General features: G+C 49.7%; 1 protein-coding gene across 2 annotated transcripts; it reads left to right on the top strand.

Moving 5' to 3' along the window:
- Positions 1-7: 7 nt before the first annotated feature.
- ncstn (nicastrin) lies at positions 8-15,017 on the top strand. Of its 2 annotated transcripts, none has more exon segments than NM_001130239.1 (17): positions 8-210; positions 573-677; positions 757-880; positions 1,568-1,686; positions 2,055-2,200; positions 3,246-3,396; positions 4,162-4,268; positions 4,355-4,507; positions 4,684-4,788; positions 5,052-5,129; positions 7,622-7,791; positions 8,738-8,840; positions 8,969-9,061; positions 9,367-9,454; positions 12,623-12,795; positions 13,055-13,267; positions 13,693-15,017. In NM_001130239.1, coding segments are annotated over 17 exon segments (2,139 nt in total). In that variant the 5' UTR covers positions 8-119; the 3' UTR covers positions 13,813-15,017.
- The last annotated feature ends 240 nt before the right edge of the window (positions 15,018-15,257 follow it).

Below are 15,257 nucleotides of genomic sequence, written 5' to 3'. Positions count from 1 at the left end.
GCAGCCTGTTTGGAACACAGCTGAACTCGACGGCGGAAGTGGACTGGCTTTGGGACTGTGGCCGCTCCCGCCGGCTTCCGCTGTCCAGATTGTAGGCGGAAGTAGTAGGGCTTGTGACTATGGCTGTCCGGACTGCTTGCTGTGTGAGGATGATGGGAGAAGCCTACCGGGGGTGGAGGGGCTTGGGACTCGCCGTGGCTCTGCTGGCTGGTAAGGGAGTTCTCTGGGGCACCAAAGCGCCACATTGATTGGCTAGTGTATTGGTGGCGCTGCTCCGTAGTCCTATTGTTGGGCTACACACCGTGGGGACGGCTGTTGGAGCATGATGGGAGTTGTAGTTCGCATTATTAGGGTGGGGATGACTACAGGATCAGTCCCTCTCTCTATCCCCAGTATGGGGTGAGATCCAACCCCACTCCTGTCACAATAAAGGGCAACTGCACCCAAAATATATATAATAAAAAAAAAATATCATCATAAGCCCCTTAACAATAATATAATTACAATCTTTTTTTTTTTTTATCAAGAAAATCAGTTTTCCTGTTTAATATGAAATACAAATGTTGTTTCAGTTGTGTGCGGGGGAAATTCAGTGGAGAGGAAGATCTACATTCCGTTGAACAGCACCGCCCCCTGCGTCCGACTGCTAAATGCCACCCACCAGGTCGGCTGCCAGTGTAAGTGACCCCCTCGGCCAGCCAATTGAATCCAATGGGATCAGCGGGGGCCTTTACTCTCACTCTTCTTGTTCTACAGCTTCTAAGAATGGAGACACCGGGGTGATTCATGTGGTGGAGCAAGAGGAGGACCTGCAGTGGGTGCTGGAGAGCGGCCCCCACCCGCCCTACATGGTGGTACTAGAGGCCAGTCTCCTTAGGAGGTAGGTACCTTTATTGGGCAGAACGTGAAGCTCCTAGAACTGCACCACTGTTGTTATAAAATAGGGGGCGCTGTTCCCATGTTTGTAGGGAAAAACAGCAATAATAGGGAGCAAGATAGCAGCTCCCAGTAGGTATCAGAATAGCACTCAATAGTAAGAAATCCAAGTCCGGCTTGGGACTCCTCCAGTTACATGGGAGTAGGAGAAACAATAGGTTAGCTGAAAGCAGTTCTAATGTGTAGCGCTGGCTGAAAGCTCAGACTCACACTTTACTGCTGCGCTGCAAGTTGGAGTGATATCCCCCCCCCTCACCCCCAGCAGCCAATCAGCAGAACAATGGGAAGGGAGCAAGATAGCAGCTCCCAGTAGGTATCAGAATAGCACTCAATAGTAAGAAATCCAAGTCCGGCTTGGGACTCCTCCAGTTACATGGGAGTAGGAGAAACAATAGGTTAGCTGAAAGCAGTTCTAATGAGTAGCGCTGGCTGAAAGCTCAGACTCAGGCACAAGGCACTGAGATGGCGCCTACACACCAATATTACAGCTACAAATACATTTGTTGGTTCAATAATAAAAGGTTAAATGGCAGAGGGAATTATTTGCTGTGTAACAGTGTCATTTGATATAAATAGTGCCACATAAATATCATGGTTTCTGGAATCTGCTAACCCTTCCTGTCTGGCCCAGGGACACCATGCAGAAGTTAAAGGGGAGCACGCGTGTGTCCGGCATTGCAGTTACCTTCTCCCAAACAGGCCCAGCTGCTGGATTCTCCCCCGATCCTCAGTGCCCAAATGATGGTTTTGGTAAGTCCTTATTGTTCCCCTCCGCAGAGACTCCAGGGGTCAGTGGCATACACTGCAGCTGAAAGCTTCGCTCATTCTGTCCTCTGGCTCTGACTCTGTAGCAGAAATCATTTTCCTATAATACTCTGGCTTCAGCTGCATTATTTCATGAGTCAGAACCAGCTGTGTAGAAAATAAAACCATTCCAAGATATACTGTATTCAGTAGCAATTATATTGACGTGACAGTTCCCATGTAATGTTACAGCACCTATAGGCAACACCCTGCCTTTTCTAGTGGCACTGGATTATACTCACACCCTCAGCTCTCTGGTCCCTATATGGAATAGCCTAATTGCTTGTGGGCTAACAGTGCACATGTTCCTGCAGGACTGTACACCAGTGACCATGGCCCCCAGTTTGCCCACTGCAACCATACCACATGGAACCCGCTCGGGAGTGGAATTTCCTATGAAGATTTCCAGTTCCCCATCTTCCTGCTCCGTGAAGAGAATGAAACAGAGGTCATAAAGCAGGTGGGTACCCAGCTGGTTGGTCCAGTCCATGTGTTGTATGGGTCATGTGATATAACTCAATCAGCGAAGGCACAACTCACCTAGATATGGGGAACCCCTCATATAAACTACTTGTTACAGGCCCCTCCCACTTACCCATCATTCTGTGTGTGTATGTGTCACATGGTATCACTGAATCAGTGAGGGCAAAACCCACCTAGATATGGGGAACCCCTCATATAAACTACTTGTTACAGGCCCCTCCCACTTACCCATCATTCTGTGTGTGTGTCACATGGTATCACTGAATCAGTGAGGAAAAAACTCACCTAGATATGGGGAACCCCTCATATAAACTACTTGTTACAGGCCCCTCCCACTTACCCATCATTCTGTGTGTGTGTCACATGGTATCACTGAATCAGTGAGGAAAAAACTCACCTAGATATGGGGAACCCCTCATATAAACTACTTGTTACAGGCCCCTCCCACTTACCCATCATTCTGTGTGTGTCACATGGTATCACTGAATCAGCGAAGGCACAACTCACCTAGATATGGGGAACCCCTCATATAAACTACTTGTTACAGGCCCCTCCCACTTACCCATCATTCTGTGTGTGTCACATGGTATCACTGAATCAGTGAGGGCAAAACCCACCTAGATATGAGGAACCCCTCATTTAAACTACTTGTTACAGGCCCCTCCCACTTACCCATCATTCTGTGTGTGTCACATAGTATCACTGAATCAGCGAGGGCAAAACCCACCTAGATATGGGGAACCCCTCATATAAACTACTTGTTACAGGCCCCTCCCACTTACCCATCATTCTGTGTGTGTGTGTGTGTCACATGGTATCACTGAATCAGTGAGGGCAAAACCCACCTAGATATGGGGAACCCCTCATATAAACTACTTGTTACAGGCCCCTCCCACTTACCCATCATTCTGTGTGTGTGTCACATGGTATCACTGAATCCGTGAGGGAAATACACATCTATATATGAGGAGCCCCTCTAGTAAAACACTTTTGGTGTTACCGTCTCTGTTTTCCCTTTGCAGTGCTACAGAGAGCACAACATGCCACAGAATGGGAGCGCCCCGCAGTACCCCCTCTGTGCCATGCAGCTTTCCTCTTTTATGTACGGAGTCACCAACACCGTCACCTGTATGCGCCGTAACTCCCTGCAGTCATCATTTAGCCTTTCAGCAGGTAAGGCTGCTTATTGGTCAGGCTGCTGGAGCTTCAGTGGACCTTGGCAAGGGGAGGCCTTGCTATTGGGAATGGGGGGCCTTGCTATTGGGAATTGGAAGCTTTGCTATTGGGAATGGAAGGCCTTGCTATTGGGAATGGGAGGCCTTGCTATTGGGAATGGGGGGCCTTGCTATTGGGAATGGGGGGCCTTGCTATTGGGAATGGAAGGCTTTGCTATTGGGAATGGGAGGCCTTGCTATTGGGAATGGGAGGCCTTGCTATTGGGAATGGGGGGCCTTGCTATTGGGAATGGGGGGCCTTGCTATTGGGAATGGGAGGCCTTGCTATTGGGAATGGGAGGCCTTGCTATTGGGAATGGGGGGCCTTGCTATTGGGAATGGGAGGCCTTGCTATTGGGAATGGGAGACCTTGCTATTTGGAATGGGAGGCCTTGCTATTGGGAATGGGAGGCCTTGCTATTGGGAATGGGAGGCCTTGCTATTGGGAATGGGAGGCCCTATTGTTATAGGGAAGGGGAGGCCCTATTGTTATCGGGAAGGGGAGGCCTTGCTGTTATCGGGAAGGGGAGGCCTTGCTGTTATCGGGAAGGGGAGGCCTTGCTGTTATCGGGAAGGGGAGGCCTTGCTGTTATCGGGAAGGGGAGGCCTTGCTGTTATCGGGAAGGGGAGGCCTTGCTGTTATCGGGAAGAGGAGGTCTTGCTATTGGATGCTAGGACTAATCCATTCAGATCCCATGATGTTTCTCTGTCGGTTCCCTAGAAGGAGTGTGTGATACAATCATTGTGCATAACGTGTGGAGCTCCCTGAAGCCCATTAACACCACAGGCACAGTCCCACCGGAGGAGCAGATAGTAGTGGCTGCCGCAAGGGTAAGTTAGGCACTTCTGCCCCGGAGAAATCTATTGGCCCTGTTTATATGCTGATCCCTGAACTGCAGCTCCTCTCCTCCCCATAGGCTGACAGCCACTCCTTCTTTTGGAACCTGGCTCCGGGGGCAGATAGCACTGTGTCTGGCTTTGTTACCCTACTGGCTGCGGCAGAAGCTCTGCACAAACGCAACGACACTCAGGATTTGCCACGGAATATAATGTTTGTCTTGTTCCAAGGGGTGAGTCTGTGGTGGGATAGGGGGGCACATGGTATTCCCTTGGGTTAGATATTTATATACACTGGAGTGTAAACCCAGGAGGTTCTCTGATTGGTCCGTTTATGAAAAAAGCCATTTGACCAGTGTATTAGTAGGCTTATATTAAATGATATATTGACTCCGCCTACTCCCTGCAGGAAGTCTACGACTATATTGGCAGTTCCAGGATGGTGTATGATATGGAGAAAGGCCGCTTCCCTGTGTCGCTGGGGAACATCCATTCATTTGTCGAACTGAATCAGGTTGGTGACCGTTCCCTTATAATCTGTGGCACGGCTTTCCAACAGGAAGGGTGGGGGGGGGCGTATAATCATCCCATTACTTATGTTTTTATAAAGGAAAATGTATATAAATGTTATTCACAATACCTTGCTACGCTTAACTGCACTATCCGCCTGAAAAAGCGCTGTATGGAGTCAGAACCAGCAGTGGTGGGAATGAGAAGCTTATGTATATAGTTTGTATGTGGAAGTAATGGGGGTGTATTCTCATGTTTCTCCTGCAGGTGGCGCTGAGAAATGACTCCTTCCTGTGGGTTCACACTGACCCCATCTCAAGGACTAATGAGACTGTGAATGCTACGGTAATGTCCTGATTCCTGTTAAAGGGGTTGTTTTCCTTTGAGATTACTTTTGGTATGATGTACAGAGTGCTAGTCTAAGACAATTTGCAATTGGTCTTTATTTTTTATTATTTGTAGTTTTTTAGTTATTTCAGTTTGTTCAGCAGCTATCTGGTTACTATGGTCCAAATTACCTTAGCAACCAGGGAGTGGTTTGAACAAGAGAATGATTAATGAATAGCAGAGGGGCAGAATAGAGAAAGAAGGAATAAGAAGTAACAATAAAATACAATAAAATTGTAGCCTCACAGAGCAATAGTTTTTGGCAGCTGGGAATGGGCTTGGGATACAGTACAGTCTGGCCTTTATGGGAATGGGCTTGGGATACAGTACAGTCTGGCCTTTATGGGAATGGGCTTGGGATACAGTACAGTCTGGCCTTTATGGGAATGGGCTTGGGATACAGTACAGTCTGGCCTTTATGGGAATGGGCTTGGGATACAGTACAGTCTGGCCTTTATGGGAATGGGCTTGGGATACAGTACAGTCTGGCCTTTATGGGAATGGGCTTGGGATACAGTACAGTCTGGCCTTTATGGGAATGGGCTTGGGATACAGTACAGTCTGGGCTTTATGGGAATGGGCTTGGGATACAGTACAGTCTGGCCTTTATGGGAATGGGCTTGGGATACAGTATAGTCTGGCCTTTATGGGAATGGGCTTGGGATACAGTACAGTCTGGCCTTTATGGGAATGGGCTTGGGATACAGTATAGTCTGGCCTTTATGGGAATGGGCTTGGGATACAGTACAGTCTGGCCTTTATGGGAATGGGCTTGGGATACAGTACAGTCTGGCCTTTATGGGAATGGGCTTGGGATACAGTATAGTCTGGGCTTTATGGGAATGGGCTTGGGATACAGTACAGTCTGGCCTTTATGGGAATGGGCTTTGGATACAGTACAGTCTGGCCTTTATGGGAATGGGCTTGGGATACAGTACAGTCTGGCCTTTATGGGAATGGGCTTGGGATACAGTACAGTCTGGCCTTTATGGGAATGGGCTTGGGATACAGTACAGTCTGGCCTTTATGGGAATGGGCTTGGGATACAGTACAGTCTGGCCTTTATGGGAATGGGCTTGGGATACAGTACAGTCTGGCCTTTATGGGAATGGGCTTGGGATATAGTACAGTCTGGCCTTTATGGGAATGGGCTTGGGATACAGTACAGTCTGGCCTTTATGGGAATGGGCTTGGGATACAGTACAGTCTGGCCTTTATGGGAATGGGCTTGGGATACAGTACAGTCTGGCCTTTATGGGAATGGGCTTGGGATACAGTACAGTCTGGCCTTTATGGGAATGGGCTTGGGATACAGTACAGTCTGGCCTTTATGGGAATGGGCTTGGGATACAGTACAGTCTGGCATTTATGGGAATGGGCTTGGGATACAGTACAGTCTGGCCTTTATGGGAATGGGCTTGGGATACAGTACAGTCTGGCCTTTATGGGAATGGACTTGGGATACAGTACAGTCTGGCCTTTATGGGAATGGGCTTGGGATACAGTACAGTCTGGCCTTTATGGGAATGGGCTTGGGATACAGTACAGTCTGGCCTTTATGGGAATGGGCTTGGGATACAGTACAGTCTGGCCTTTATGGGAATGGGCTTGGGATACAGTACAGTCTGGCCTTTATGGGAATGGGCTTGGGATACAGTACAGTCTGGGCTTTATGGGAATGGGCTTGGGATACAGTACAGTCTGGCCTTTATGGGAATGGGCTTGGGATACAGTACAGTCTGGCCTTTATGGGAATGGGCTTGGGATACAGTACAGTCTGGGCTTTATGGGAATGGGCTTGGGATACAGTACAGTCTGGCATTTATGGGAATGGGCTTGGGATACAGTACAGTCTGGGCTTTATGGGAATGGGCTTGGGATACAGTACAGTCTGGCCTTTATGGGAATGGGCTTGGGATACAGTACAGTCTGGCCTTTATGGGAATGGGCTTGGGATACAGTACAGTCTGGCCTTTATGGGAATGGGCTTGGGATACAGTACAGTCTGGCCTTTATGGGAATGGGCTTGGGATACAGTATAGTCTGGCCTTTATGGGAATGGGCTTGGGATACAGTACAGTCTGGCCTTTATGGGAATGGGCTTGGGATACAGTACAGTCTGGCCTTTATGGGAATGGGCTTGGGATACAGTACAGTCTGAGCTTTATGGGAATGGGCTTGGGATACAGTACAGTCTGGCCTTTATGGGAATGGGCTTGGGATACAGTATAGTCTGGGCTTTATGGGAATGGGCTTGGGATACAGTACAGTCTGGGCTTTATGGGAATGGGCTTGGGATACAGTACAGTCTGGGCTTTATGGGAATGGGCTTGGGATACAGTACAGTCTGGGCTTTATGGGAATGGACTTGGGTAGGGGCAGGGCCAAGGTTTAGGGATAGGGGGACCAGACCAGGCTTTGCTGACAGCGCCCCCTGTTTGTAACTCTAGGTGCAGGAGGTGGTCGACTCCCTGGTGGCTGCTAGTCAGGGTTCCAATGTGACCATACAAGAAGTTGACCGCTCCCAGCCTCTCCCACCCGCCTCCTTGCAGCGCTTCCTCAGGGTGCGGAACATCCCCGGTGTCGTACTTACCGACCACAGAACTGCTTACAGCAACAGGTAGGTCCCTTCCTAAATATCCCCCGTGTCACTTACTGCCAGAGTGCAAATGTGCAGCTATCCGCAACCCACAATGCAACATTCTCCCCAACATTCTTCCCAGAACAATGTAGGTCTCTATAAAAATATATCACATATAACAGCTCATATGTAAAGCCCTGCTTCATCTAAATAATCCATTTTCATAAAAATATACTTTTTTAGCAGTATGTGCCATTGGGTAATCCTAAATAGGAAACTGCCATTTTAAGTTCTAAGGGCCGCCCCCTGGGATCATAGGAGTCACAGTGCACACAAACAAGCCAAGGCGCACATACATGCTAGGCCCCATCAGCCAATGAATGGGCAGAGTTCTGCCTTTTGCTCCCACACTACTTCCTGTTACAGTTAGAGCTGCAGCACTTCCTGTCAGCTGATCTCTGAGGGAGCACACAGCCCATCACTAAATGGCGGCTCAAGGGAAAGGATGTAAAAGGGCAATATTTACTGATATATATATTCCAGTTTGGGGAGATTCTTTAATAGGCCACTTATTATAATATAAACTGTCTGTTGGTTACGTATTCATTCTGGGGGTATAGTTTCCCTTTAATGAGCACTTGCCACCCAGGGAATGGGGCACTCTCCCAATCCGGCCCTAGGTGCAGAGAGCAGTGTCGGGGGGGGGGGGGGGGGGGCACGGGCCAGCCCTGTCATTATGGCAGGTAGTAAGGAGAACTCAGTGTGTAAAATATGCATTTGTCTTCTGTAAATGTCCCCTTCCCTCTCAAACAGTGACCACTAGAGGGCAGCATTTACTAGCAGTTGGCAGCATTGGGCCACAAATGGCATTTCAGGATCAGAAGGAATCTTGTGACTTTCTCATTTCCCAAAATGTAGTTTATTATAATGTTGTGTTTGGGCCCCCAGCCAGCACCGCGCCAACTAACGAGATCTCCCCTTACAGATACTATCACAGCGTCTACGACACGGCCGACAACATCCACATGAGGTATCCAGAAGGGCTGACCAAGGACGAAGAACTGAAATATGTCACGGATACGGCACGGGTAGGAGGGAGTGTTTAGTCATGGCCACATGGCATTTCTGTAGGGCAGTGGCACGTAGGGGTTTCTGTCTGGCAGAAACATTGCATGGTACTACTGGTCCTGCAAGTCTGACACTTCTTTTATTGCAGTCTCTTGCAGGTGTTGCCACCGTGCTTGCCAACTCTCTGTACAGGCTCGCTGGGGGGAAGAGTACAGAGGAAATTAAGGCTGACCCCAATACGGTAAGCATCTTTTTTGCAGTGCAGTGGGTATAGGAGGTACTATTAAAGGGACACTATCGGTTTAGTGCATTGTCAGGCAAGCGCTGCCTCGGCCCACTGGTGTCCTTTCCTGACAGACGTTCTGGGGGCCACACAGGTCAGCCTGATTTGGCTCAGCACCGGGGTGGGCAGGAAAAAAAACTCAACTTGTCATTTATTACTATTTAATATGATCTTTCCCATCTTGTGGCTGATGTTTCAGTTTTCCCAGAATCCCGTGTTGTGTATCATTGTGTGAGGCTGATTGGTCCATTATTGTTCTGCAGGTCACACAGATGCTGTACGGTTTTTTAAAAATGTCCAACAACAGCTGGTTCCAGTCCATCATTAGGGACGAGTGGAGAAATGTTCTGGGTAAGGAGAGTCTGTCCTTCATTTCCTGCAATTGGGCCTAATTAGTGCCGGCAGTTTGGGGGTTACAGTCACCCAGTAACGACTCAGATGTGTTTATATGGGGCTCAAACATTCCTGGAACTATAGCGGGGGACTGTTACCCCAATGTTTCTATATATCTGTAACCTTGTTATGGGCTAAGGGGGCCCAGCCTGAAGGCCAGTTAGGGGGGGATTTAGGGTGAGTGCTTATTTGGCCTTGGGTACCCCTGGAACTATAGCGGGGTGACTGTTACCCCAATGTTTCTATATACCTGTAACCTTGTTATGGGCTAAGGGGGCCCAGCCTGAAGGCCAGTTAGGGGGGGATTTGGGGTGAGTGTTTATTTGTGCTCTGGGTACCCCTGGAACTATAGCGGGGTGATTGTTACCCCAATGTATATATATATCTGTAACCTTGTTATGGGCTAAGGGGGCCCAGCCTGAAGGCCAGTTAGGGGGAGATTTGGGGTGAGTGCTTATTTGTGCCCTGGGTACCCCTGGAACTATAGCGGAGTGACTGTTACCCCAATGTTTCTATATATCTGTAACCTTGTTATGGGCTAAGGGGGCCCAGCCTGAAGGCCAGTTAGGGGGGGATTTGGGGTGAGTGCTTATTTGTGCCCTGGGTACCCCTGGAACTATAGCGGGGTGACTGTTACCCCAATGTTTCTATATATCTGTAACCTTGTTATGGGCTAAGGGGGCCCAGCCTGAAGGCCAGTTAGGGGGGGATTTGGGGTGAGTGCTTATTTGTGCCCTGGGTACCCCTGGAACTATAGCGGGGTGACTGTTACCCCAATGTTTCTATATATCTGTAACCTTGTTATGGGCTAAGGGGGCCCAGCCTGAAGGCCAGTTAGGGGGGATTTGGGGTGAGTGCTTATTTGTGCCCTGGGTACCCCTGGAACTATAGCGGGGTGACTGTTACCCCAATGTTTCTATATATCTGTAACCTTGTTATGGGCTAAGGGGGCCCAGCCTGAAGGCCAGTTAGGGGGGATTTGGGGTGAGTGCTTATTTGTGCCCTGGGTACCCCTGGAACTATAGCGGGGGACTGTTACCCCAATGTTTCTATATATCTGTAACCTTGTTATGGGCTAAGGGGGCCCAGCCTGAAGGCCAGTTAGGGGGGGATTTGGGGTGAGTGCTTATTTGTGCCCTGGGTACCCCTGGAACTATAGCGGGGTGACTGTTACCCCAATGTTTCTATATATCTGTAACCTTGTTATGGGCTAAGGGGGCCCAGCCTGAAGGCCAGTTAGGGGGGGATTTGGGGTGAGTGCTTATTTGTGCCCTGGGTACCCCTGGAACTATAGCGGGGTGACTGTTACCCCAATGTTTCTATATATCTTTAACCTTGTTATGGGCTAAGGGGGCCCAGCCTGAAGGCCAGTTAGGGGGGGATTTGGGGTGAGTGCTTATTTGTGCCCTGGGTACCCCTGGAACTATAGCGGGGGACTGTTACCCCAATGTTTCTATATATCTGTAACCTTGTTATGGGCTATAGGGGCCCAGCCTGAAGGCCAGTTAGGGGGGGATTTGGGGTGAGTGCTTATTTGTGCCCTGGGTACCCCTGGAACTATAGCGGGGTGACTGTTACCCCAATGTTTCTATATATCTGTAACCTTGTTATGGGCTAAGGGGGCCCAGCCTGAAGGCCAGTTAGGGGGGGATTTGGGGTGAGTGCTTATTTGTGCCCTGGGTACCCCTGGAACTATAGCGGGGTGACTGTTACCCCAATGTTTCTATATATCTGTAACCTTGTTATGGGCTAAGGGGGCCCAGCCTGAAGGCCAGTTAGGGGGGATTTGGGGTGAGTGCTTATTTGTGCCCTGGGTACCCCTGGAACTATAGCAGGGTGACTGTTACCCCAATGTTTCTATATATCTGTAACCTTGTTATGGGCTAAGGGGGCCCAGCCTGAAGGCCAGTTAGGGGGGGATTTGGGGTGAGTGCTTATTTGTGCCCTGGGTACCCCTGGAACTATAGCGGGGTGACTGTTACCCCAATGTTTCTATATATCTGTAACCTTGTTATGGGCTAAGGGGGCCCAGCCTGAAGGCCCAGTTAGGGGGGGATTTGGGGTGAGTGCTTATTTGTGCCCTGGGTACCCCTGGAACTATAGCAGGGTGACTGTTACCCCAATGTTTCTATATATCTGTAACCTTGTTATGGGCTAAGGGGGCCCAGCCTGAAGGCCAGTTAGGGGGGGATTTGGGGTGAGTGCTTATTTGTGCCCTGGGTACCCCTGGAACTATAGCGGGGTGACTGTTACCCCAATGTTTCTATATATCTGTAACCTTGTTATGGGCTAAGGGGGCCCAGCCTGAAGGCCAGTTAGGGGGGGATTTGGGGTGAGTGCTTATTTGTGCCCTGGGTACCCCTGGAACTATAGCGGGGTGACTGTTACCCCAATGTTTCTATATATCTGTAACCTTGTTATGGGCTAAGGGGGCCCAGCCTGAAGGCCCAGTTAGGGGGGGATTTGGGGTGAGTGCTTATTTGTGCCCTGGGTACCCCTGGAACTATAGCAGGGTGACTGTTACCCCAATGTTTCTATATATCTGTAACCTTGTTATGGGCTAAGGGGGCCCAGCCTGAAGGCCAGTTAGGGGGGATTTGGGGTGAGTGCTTATTTGTGCCCTGGGTACCCCTGGAACTATAGCGGGGTGACTGTTACCCCAATGTTTCTATATATCTGTAACCTTGTTATGGGCTAAGGGGGCCCAGCCTGAAGGCCAGTTAGGGGGGGATTTGGGGTGAGTGCTTATTTGTGCCCTGGGTACCCCTGGAACTATAGCGGGGTGACTGTTACCCCAATGTTTCTATATATCTGTAACCTTGTTATGGGCTAAGGGGGCCCAGCCTGAAGGCCAGTTAGGGGGGGGATTTGGGGTGAGTGCTTATTTGTGCCCTGGGTACCCCTGGAACTATAGCGGGGTGACTGTTACCCCAATGTTTCTATATATCTGTAACCTTGTTATGGGCTAAGGGGGCCCAGCCTGAAGGCCAGTTAGGGGGGGATTTGGGGTGATTGCCATATATACACTGTATATACATTAGTAGAGGGGTCGCTGGAGGAAGGATACAGGGGATTAGACAGGTTTCCCAGAGCTCACACTGTCTCTTTGTGCCGTTGCTACTCTAGAGGCCACCCAGCCGCAGTATTATATGACGGGCACTATAAAGAGTACCTCAAGGGAGCCCAATAGTCCCGCCCGCCTTCTGCTTGCCGTGTTTGCCAACCTCACCGGAGCGGTGGTCAATCTGACCAAAGAGGAATGTCAGAACCCAGACAAGATTGACGATCCCAATAAAGAAGTAAGTGCCACGCTCTGACAGTCACGAGTTAAATTGTGCCTAAAATACTATATTTTGGTTTCATATTATTTGTTGCTGATCTGCTTTGAGTCACAGATTTTGTAATTAGTGGGAGGAGCTATTATTAAATTATTAGTGGCTTGGCCTGTTTGATCCTGGCTGCCCCAAACTCCTGGCATATCGATTACTGAGACAGCCCCTATGTTCGCTAAGATGTCGGGGGTCACACCCTGAACCCCTCTCTTTTCTTTCCTGGCAGCTGTACAGTTACACTTGGGTGCAGGGCCCTCTGGACGGTAACTCCACATCAAGGCTGCCATTTTGTGTGAGGAGCGCCACTCACAGTCACGTGGCAGAGTCTCCGGCCTTCGAGTTGGACCAATGGGACTCCACCGAATACTCCACTTGGACAGAGAGTCGCTGGAAGGAGATCAAGGCCCGCATTTTCCTAGTACCCAGTCATGAGCTGGAGGTGAGACTCAGATAATAAAGGGGAGCCCCTTCCCCCCCAAACGGATATCTGTTTGCTTGAAGCAACCCTAATATGGAACATTATAGGCTGAACCCTTGTGGCCACTCAGCAGATGTCCAGTAGAGGGAGCTGTGCTGGTGTGCTTGTATTTAGCGATGCCTTGTTCAACCAGCAGGGGGCACAGTTTAGCTTTGCTATAGGCAAAGAGCTGCAGTATAGTTTCCACCACTAGGTGGCAAGTCTGTACTGATATCCGTACCAAACCTTATGTTACCTGTGCGTTGGAACCCCCCTCCCTGTAGGGACCAGTGGATGGGAAGGGGCCCAACCTGAAGGCTGGTAAATTTAGGGGGGGTTTCTAATATTCGGGTGGGGGGCTGGGTATGTTAACCCCTTGTTTATCGTACTCCCTTCTCTCCTCGCAGGTAATCACACTGGTGGTTGGCATCGCCGTCCTTCTCGTTTCTCTGCTCACCACGTACTTTATCAACGCCAAGGCCGACATCTTGTTCACAAACACTCAGGACAGCGACGTGGCCTATTAGAGCTCGCCCTGCAGAGGGCGCCGGTATGCGCTGGCCGGACAGACTGGCCAATGGCGGCTTTGTATTAAAGGGGAACACTGGATGGACTACATGTAACTGGAGCTGCTGAGGTGTAACGCTGCCTGTGGCCACCGGGGGGCTCAGGAATGAGTCGGGGACACTAGCTACGGCTATGGCTAGCCTCAGGGCTAACTTCAAGTTTCTTTTGGCCGGAGTGGATTTCTGGCCGCACTGAATAAACCCAGTTCCACTTCCCTTACCTGGAGAGGGGGGGGCTTCAACCAAATTATTGCTACAGTTCCCGAATGAAGCCCCCGCTGAGACGTAAAGGGCAAGTAACCGCCGGCCGGCCAGATAAAATACTGTACATTGTGTAATTCTGACTGTAATTGGGAGGGGGGGGCAAACAGGAGCCCAAGAGGAAGTCATTGGCGGAAATATTCTATGGCCGCCACGTGGGGGGAGGGGGGGGTAAATGGCGAAGATTTTGCTGCCGTCTGTCCATGTTTTGTACAGTTCAACTGATCGGACTCACTTTGTACTTCTCTCCAGCCGCTGATTTATCTTACTAATTGTTTATTTTAACATATATTGTCCCAGTAGCGCCCCCCCACGGAGCTGGGAGAGGGCCCAAACTGCCCCCCAAGGGGTAAGGAAATAGCTCTTATAGCTTCCTCCCTTCCTATCTGTCCGTTGTACAGTCCCTTTCTATCATTCACATGGGCCATCCCTCGTGCACTTTAGCTACCACTTGGGGGGTGTGGAACAAGCTGGAGACCCCCAATATAGGAAAGGCTCTAGCAATGAGGTTGTTCCCCTGATTAAGTTGGTCACAAGGGGAACTTCACATTAAAAAAGTTTCAACTCCCTAAAAATAAAGCTGTAGCGACCACTATCACCTGTGTGACCTGCCCCATAGAGAATAATTGAAACCATTCCGAAGCACCATTGTGACTGAGAGCTATTTTCTACTGAGGATTTCTGGGAGTTGTAGTTTAAGGGTCGGATACCCTGATGATTGCACTTTTCCCAGCTCCGTGCAGAAGGGGGCGCCACTCCCACCCAGTGGGGTATGTTGCAATAACATGAGATTTGGCTGCTGCAATTGTGCCGGAATCACTTGGATAAAACTGTAAACTTTCAATTTAATTCATTTTTTTTTTTAACAGTGTTTGATTTGTAAATATAGAAATATCCGAATCTGAGCCAACGGCCTGCACTTCTTCCTTTCTGCTCTGTGTGCGTCGCCTCTCCAGCCCGCAGGTCGCTGGGAATGCTGGGAGCTGGGGAACAACAGATGGCAGTTTGGGGTCCCCAGGGAGGAGGGTGATGGCACTGGAGAGAAGGCACCGGGGCTGGGAAACTGCATGATGCAACGTGAGGTAATAACTAATATGTTTGTGGGTGGGAAACGAGCGGCACCCACGGGATTGTGGGATCAGGAG

This window comes from Xenopus tropicalis, chromosome 8 (genome assembly GCF_000004195.4).
Source record: "Xenopus tropicalis strain Nigerian chromosome 8, UCB_Xtro_10.0, whole genome shotgun sequence".
Taxonomy (NCBI): Eukaryota; Metazoa; Chordata; class Amphibia; order Anura; family Pipidae; genus Xenopus; species Xenopus tropicalis.
Note: the sequence above shows the minus strand (reverse complement) of the source record. Positions and strands in the feature narration are given on the sequence as shown.

Coding starts and splice junctions, on each gene's coding strand:
- ncstn (XM_031890243.1), top strand. CDS start 120: ATGGCTGTCCGGACTGCTTGCTGTGTGAGGATGATGGGAGAAGCCTAC. Junction 7,792..8,737: donor AGAACTGCTTACAGCAACAG/GTAGGTCCCTTC, acceptor CTCCCCTTACAG/ATACTATCACAGCGTCTACG. Junction 13,268..13,692: donor TACCCAGTCATGAGCTGGAG/GTGAGACTCAGA, acceptor CTCTCCTCGCAG/GTAATCACACTGGTGGTTGG.